The 7587-nt window shown below is 34.1% G+C and overlaps 1 protein-coding gene across 1 annotated transcript; it reads left to right on the forward strand.

Moving 5' to 3' along the window:
- The first annotated feature begins 628 nt into the window (after positions 1-628).
- Positions 629-7207, forward strand: LOC105932751 (alpha-2,8-sialyltransferase 8F). Its single transcript, XM_012872012.3, has 7 exons — positions 629-780; positions 3197-3268; positions 3398-3472; positions 3745-3889; positions 6049-6161; positions 6237-6329; positions 6420-7207. Exons 1-7 carry the CDS (start codon positions 695-697, stop codon positions 6907-6909), a joined length of 1074 nt encoding a protein of 357 aa, XP_012727466.2. The 5' UTR covers positions 629-694; the 3' UTR covers positions 6910-7207.
- The last annotated feature ends 380 nt before the right edge of the window (positions 7208-7587 follow it).

The raw sequence follows: 7587 nt of genomic DNA on the forward strand, positions 1-7587 counted from the left end.
TCTCTCCACTCCTTTTTGAGCACAATTGTTGTCTTGTTTGTATGTATAAAATGCAATATATATAAAAAATTATCTTGTGATCTGGATGATTATATAAATACTGTATATACAGTACAATATATATATATACATATATATATATGTATATATATATATATATATATATATATATATATATATATATATATATATATATATATATATATATATATATATGTGTGTGTGTGTGTGTGTGTGTGTGTTTTAATTTAAAATTTTTCCTTTCCTTTTCTTGAACGCAGTGTGGGTTGTTGTTAAAAGAACAATGTATTTATTTCTGCATGGCTCGAAATAATCAATCGGTCGGTCGGTCGGTCGATCGATCGATCGATCGATCGATCGATACCCAGTTGGATATGTATTCTGCAGTTTTATGTTTAAATTACTTGGTGTTTACCAGGATCCAGGTTTTTAATTGAACCTTTACTGTGCAAAACTACACAATCCCAGACCAATTTACAATGATAATTAAAAATATTAACAGGAATGATTACTATGTAGTTTTGGCAATCTTGGAGTAGGTAATTCTGAAAGGCGGGGGAAGTTGCATGCACTCATCAGAGGCGTGACACGAAGTACACTAACAGCCTGCTAGTTATTTGATGCAGAAAGACAGACAGACCGGCTGGAAAGGTTAGCAGAAGAAAAAAAAGATATGAAGAAACAGAGGTTCACTTTGACTTTCTCTCTGTTCCTTATGGGGAGCCTGCTGACTGTCACATGGTACACATTGGACGACAAGTAAGCACATTTCACATTTTTAGAAAGTGTTTATTTGTGCTTTATTAAGAAAATGGTAAACTTTGCTTTCACAGCGCATTGTACAAAAGCAACATTTTTAGGTTTTTTGACTGTATCCACGAAAACAACCTTTTAGATTTCTGTGATTTAACATGCAATTTAGATTTTCTTCCTTTTCTGGCTTTCCCAACAGTTTTTTGTTTGATTGAATACAACAAACAGATTTTGTCAAAAAAGCAACGGATTAACTACTAATTGTGGGTTTTTTTTTGCAGTGTGATGTAAATAAACATTTTTGTGACATATACATTAAATACAATCATTTGACAGAAAGAAAGTTCAGTGTAAATTACTGTAATGATGCCATCAAACTAGTTTGACAAGGTTTCAAACCTTTTTCATCTGAAGATCTTCTGTTGTTAATGTGAAGTTGTTACAAGCACCAAATATATTTAAAGCATGCACAAAGACATACTATAGAAAAATAAATTTCAGTTAAACATGAGCACAAACAGGGTAGCTCGTGGTGATTCAATATTAAACAAACAAAATAAATAAATCATCCACTCAAATTATCATGCAACACTCACGTAGCACATATTTTGCATACCCCCTAGCAGTGTAATACATAGAGCTGTTGCTGAGTAAAATTCAAGATGAATCAGCTTTTAGTTAAGCTCATTCTGGAGCCCACATTTCTAACATTTAAAGCATAAAAAATACTTTTATTGTGAGGTTTTGTGAACTTTATTCGGAGGCAACCGGACTTTCCCTCAAATTCCAGCTGTCTCCAATTCAAGTCTGTTTGCTGTTGTGACGACCCGGTTAGCTGAGAATTTGCATGGGCATTTTGTGAGCTTTATTTTGAAAAGTAACAATGTAAAACCTGTCAGGCAGCAAACCTAAAAAAGAAAGATTTTTTTCTAATGTATTTGGTGATTGTTTTTCAGTATCCTATGAAAAAACTGGGCTTAAAAAAAATCATTTCAAAACTTGGGTTTGAGTAAACAATTTATTCCTTTGTTGACTGATGGATAATCAGTAGAATTCAATTCAGAATTATGTAATTGTCATTGTGCAAGAAAGCAGCTAGATAGGAATAAATAAACAATAAAAAATAATATATGATAAGTATATCTATCTCTCTATCTATCTATATCTCTCGCTTAGCACTTCTTAGAGGGCCCAGTACCTCATACTCCCGGAGTAAACCCCACAGGAACCCCCCCCATCTATCTATCTATCTATCTATCTATCTATCTATCTATCTATCTATCTATCTATCTATCTATCTATCTATATCTATATATATATATATATATATATCTATATATATATATATATATATATATATATATATATATATATATATATATATATACATATACATATATATATATATATATATATATATATATATATATATATATATATATATATATATATATATATATATATACACACATGTGTGTGTATGTATATGTGTGTATATACACAGATGTATAATCTGGACATATATTTATATATAAACACACATATTTATTTAGAATACTTCAAAATCTATATATACACATCAATCAAAACATCGATCAAAAGCCAGTCTGGCTGCCAATCTTTATCAATTAATCTCTATATATTTTTTTTGCAAGTATATGTAAGCTCCCTTTATATCTTTCTATCTGAATACTTAAAACATACAGAGAACAAAGACGTTCACTACTTTCTGCCACATACAATATGGCGGTGACGTTGACGTACAAACCTGCACCCAATGGGGCGTCTACGTATATAATGTCTATGGGTAATGACCCTCTGGAGCTGCTTCCTCTCTGCCACAGTGCAGCTGGAGAACCACAGTAAGATGATAAGGCACATTAGGAGCGATAACATCAGCATGTCCGCAATCATTAGCACATTATCTATCATGCTTATATTAGATCATTTGCCAATAACATGTTAGCTAGTCATCGATAATTGCTAATATGCTAGCATTACCTAAAATGCCAGCATTATCATGTTGGGAAATATTTCCATGTTAGTAACATTAACTTCCTCGGTCTGGTATTTAACAGATTGTTTATCATTATTAGCTAAAATTCTGACCTTTGCTGACATGCAAAGATGTGTTCATGCTTCATAATGCCCTACTTTGACAACTGTAAAACTAGGTACATTATTAAAAATAATAATAGCATGCACAGTACTTTTTAATGCAGCCCTTCACAACTATAGACCTTTATCTGATCCCCTCAGAGTTGTTGAATGGAAAATAGTTTTTTTCTTTTAATATATCAGCTAATGATAACAGCATTTCTAAATAATGAAACAAATAGAGATCATGATTTTTATTTCCATCTATATTTGGTCATCATTTTGCTAATATTTTGGGTGTTTTTTTCTCTGGTTGGTGTCACAGTGATGGAGAAAGTTACCGAGAAGAGCCTCAGATGAGTAGTGTTCACGCCTTTCCTTCATGTAAGAACTGCGGGTAAGAGGAAAAAAACCTGTAGTTATTTACTGCTGTGTTATCTTTGGTTATGTCATGTTGCAGTCAAGTTACGTTGGCACAAAAGGAAATAAATCTTTCCTTCTCGTTGAATGTGTTTATGTGTCTAAGGGAGAACATAAAGAAAGCCTTAGAGGTTTACTCTGAAATCTGGACAAAAAAAGACTACAATAGTGAAAAATTCAGGTAAGGATGATCCATTAATCAATAATTATTTTCTGAAAATATATATTTTTTAATTAATTGTCCTCTCATATGCCCCCATGTCTTTCAGGATATTTAAAAGGTTTTGGGGTGACTTATCTACTGATTAAGAACTTAATTATTTAATGGGAGCTTCTTAAATTTTTTTGTCATTATTTTACAATAAGGGCCCTAAGCAAGTAAAAATTAACTTTGTTGTTAATATACTGTGCGCAAAAAAGAAAATATAATTTTTTTTTTGTGTGTTTTCATAGGTTGGACCTAAAAGCCAACGTCAACGGTTTTGATGAGGCCATACTAACCCAGGCGAACACTAAAGTGGGATCGATACTCATTTATGCCGGCGAGAGAAAGAGGACTTTTAATGTGACCCCAGAGATTTTCGACTTGTTTCCAAAGGTAAGTTGTTTTGTATTTACAACATACAATGCAACACTTTTTTTTTAAACATCATTGTGTTTTTTTTCTTCCTTAATGTTCTTCCATGAGAGACAACAGAAGCAATTCTTGCCTCTTTGGTGCCCTGGGAGAGATTATGCTTTGGTGCATAGTTAAAGTCTTAAAATCTTCCAGACTTCTTGTTGTGACTGACCGTCCGCTGTTTACATAGATTACAAAAATCCTATCAAGTTCAGCAGTTCATACAGTAAAAAATAAATTAATAAAATAAAATAATACACATTGCTCTCTGTAGTCAGATACCTTCTACAAACCATTCTGTACTTTTTTTTGTTTAACTTTTTTGGCATTTCTGCTGTTAGATAGTACATGGTAACCTTTTATAAAGGTCACCATGCACCTTCAGAAACTATATAGTTAAGCCTAAAGTTTGTTAATATTTTGTGAATGTAATACTTTAGTTGTTAATACAAGGCACAAGGACACCTATTTCTTATTTCATTTATTAATTTATGATGTAACTGAGTATTTGCAGAAGCACCCCCTTCAGCAGTTTCCACTCTAGCTGACTGTCGTTATGGCCTATGGCAAGAGCAACCTGTAAAACTGGCTGGCCTCTAATGATAGACAGGTGATCAGAGCCCCATAGCAACAGCACAAAGGTGCTTTAATCCCACTTTGGCATGTTTGTGAGAGGAGCTAGACAGATATAGGAAAATACAGATTTAAGATGGGAAACCTCCTGGTTTGTATCAGATGTTATTATAGATAAAAGGAAATGAAAAGAGACCTAACACTTCACAATTTAAATCTAAACATTACATGATGAAACTCAAGATTTAGTAATACGATTCCTCTAACCCTTGGGTGCCATGATCTGTTTTTTTTTATTCAAATTTGTTAAAACGCTGCTACACTTTTTTCAGAACAGTTAGGTGAAAAATACAAAAATATTTTAATCTTGTTAATTAAACCTAAAATACACTGTATATTTCAATAATAATAATATAGTGTATACCAAAAGCTGTTTCTCTAAAGCCCTCTTTTTTGCCCTAAAACAAAACAAAAAGAAGTTAAATTCAAATGAAAAAGGTATTGGTATGTATGGATATTTTAACAACTTGTAAAACACAGAGAATTTCTTGAGCCATAGTCAAATGCTCTGTGTAAAAATAATAAACAGTGGAAGAACAAGCACTGGACAGTGGATTTTAAACGTAATATTCTGTTATAAAAGCAAGTAAACCTTTTCCATAATTCCAAACATACAACCCACAGTCTGATGGTTTCAATTTAGTTACACCCTTTTGTAATCTAAAAAGAAATCAGTCTTTCCCTCAGCGATTCAGGAAAAAAAAAAAAAGTTACGTCAGTCTTCCAAAACTTTGTATGCAAGTCAAACAGGCTAGATATCATTTCAAAAATCTCTATCAGGAATTCGTTTTAGTTCAAGTTGACAAACTGACAGTTGAGAAACAGAGCTGCCTAGAAGTGTTGGTTATAATTAACAGGCTTTGCATATAATATAACAGTGTTCAGTATTTTTTACCTAGACAAGCTTGGGATTCTTTGTATGGCATTTATTTTGTATATGTATTGATATTTCAAGTAGATTTTTAACATTACTCTCCCACAATTAGACAGAGTAAACAACTGCTCTTTTCTTCCACTGAAGTCACACGATTCTACAAAGTGACCTAAGCCAATGGTTTTCAAATATACTACCTCAGTAAATAATAAGTTTTCCAGGAATCACCATGATGGTATTTAAACAATTAGTTTTACCATTTCCAAAGAAGTTACATTATTCAACTCTAAAGTAAGAAAAATAAACAAAAACGTTTTCTAGGTAATAAAGCCTAGGGATTCACCAGCGTTGTTGCTTTGCAAATTAAATCAGGTCATAGATGGAGAAAAAATAAATGTCTGAATTGTACAGGTCTGGGTGTGACTTGTGACTGTTTTTGTTGTGTTTGTTTTGTGGAGCCGTGACATCTACTGTTGTGTGGAGAAGTCTGTGCGTATTGTGTGGTGAGAGGACAGTGGTACAGCCAGGACAGTGGACCCAGTAAAGTGGACGCTAACTGGTCCACAAACAGTTTCTTAACGCATTGTGAACGATAAAGTCAGTGACAAACTTTCTGTTGTGATGATTCCAGGGGCATCCTTTCTCAAACAAAAGATGGGACACGTGTGCCGTCGTCGGGAACGCTGGGATCATAGCAAACAGCAGCTGTGGAAAAATGATAAATTCAGCTGATTTTGTTATTAGGTGAGAAAGTTGTCGGGGTTAAAACCAATGTTTAGAAATAAAAAACAAATATGTCAATTTATTTTTATTCTTCAGGTGCAACCTACCCCCTTTGACAAATGGATATGAGAAAGATGTTGGTACCAAGACAGACGTTGTGACAGCAAATCCGTCCATCTTCTTAAACAAGTGAGTAGATACCATAAATTATTATTGAGATTAAACTGTTACCTTAAAATATAAGTTGTGTTTTTTTTTTTATTCTATTAATATTTGTAGGTATGAGGCTCTAACAGAACGTCGAAGTCCGATAATGGAAAGGCTGAGTAGCTACGGCAGCTCGCTGCTACTCCTCCCTGCTTTCTCTTTTGGCATGAACACTGATGTATGTTTGCGGACTCTTTACACCCTTCAGGACTTTCAAGCAGACATCCAACCTGTCTTCATCAACCCCGACTACCTCCATAAACTCTCTCTCTTTTGGCGCTCACAAGGGTTGCAAGAAGGACGACTCACCACCGGAGTCATAATGGCAAGCCTAGCTTTGGAGCTTTGTGACAATGTGCATCTTTATGGATTTTGGCCCTTCAGTGTTCATCCATACAAGATAAAAAATCTGACTAATCACTATTATGATGACATGAAACCAAATACACATGTTCACTCAATGCCATCTGAGTTCAACACATTGCTGCAACTGCACAGAGAAGGTGTGTTACGTCTACACCTGGGAGATTGCGAGGATTCTACCAATGACTTTTATGCTTAATCCTTTTAAAAGGAATGAACCTTGACCATTCCTAACTAGGAACTGTTTTTTTTTTTTGCTAGGCTTGCAGCCAAACTACCATAATGTACTGTTGTCTTGAAATGAGATGAACTTTGATTATATAACAATTGGCAACAAAACCCCCAATGAAACAAAATGCCAACTATAGTTCTTAAAGGGATTGAAATTTTAAAAAGGGGGCAAAGAAAAAAGTGTTCTGTTGTAGACCAGTTCACGCGTGACGTCACAAGTTACATCCGCGCTACATCCGGGTCCCGCGGGTAGGCAAAAAACAGAACTGTTCTCGTCTACTATCGTGACAAAACGGGTGAATTAGAGCGTGCTTTTAGTTTATTTTTGGAATCTAAACAATGCCTACGACTTGTTGTGCTCCCGGTTGCACACAGAGGCATTCCAAATCGTCGGATGTACTTTTCTTTCGTTTACCGAAGGACGAAGAAACACGGAAAAAAATGGATAATTTCAATGAAAAGGACGCAGGCAGACAATCCTAATCAACTGTCGGAGCCGTCATACCACGACAGAATTTGCAGTCTACACTTCATCTCCGGTAAATACAACTTAATTCTGCACTAGTCATTGTTCTACTTAAATAATTATATAAATAAAAAAATTAGAATATATACTTAAGTCAAGACGTAAACGTTCGTTTTGTAA

Source organism: Fundulus heteroclitus, chromosome 16, assembly GCF_011125445.2.
Source record: "Fundulus heteroclitus isolate FHET01 chromosome 16, MU-UCD_Fhet_4.1, whole genome shotgun sequence".
Lineage (NCBI taxonomy): Eukaryota > Metazoa > Chordata > Actinopteri > Cyprinodontiformes > Fundulidae > Fundulus > Fundulus heteroclitus.

Coding starts and splice junctions, on each gene's coding strand:
- LOC105932751 (XM_012872012.3), top strand. CDS start 695: ATGAAGAAACAGAGGTTCACTTTGACTTTCTCTCTGTTCCTTATGGGG. Junction 781..3,196: donor TGGTACACATTGGACGACAA/GTAAGCACATTT, acceptor TTGGTGTCACAG/TGATGGAGAAAGTTACCGAG. Junction 3,473..3,744: donor TACAATAGTGAAAAATTCAG/GTAAGGATGATC, acceptor GTGTTTTCATAG/GTTGGACCTAAAAGCCAACG.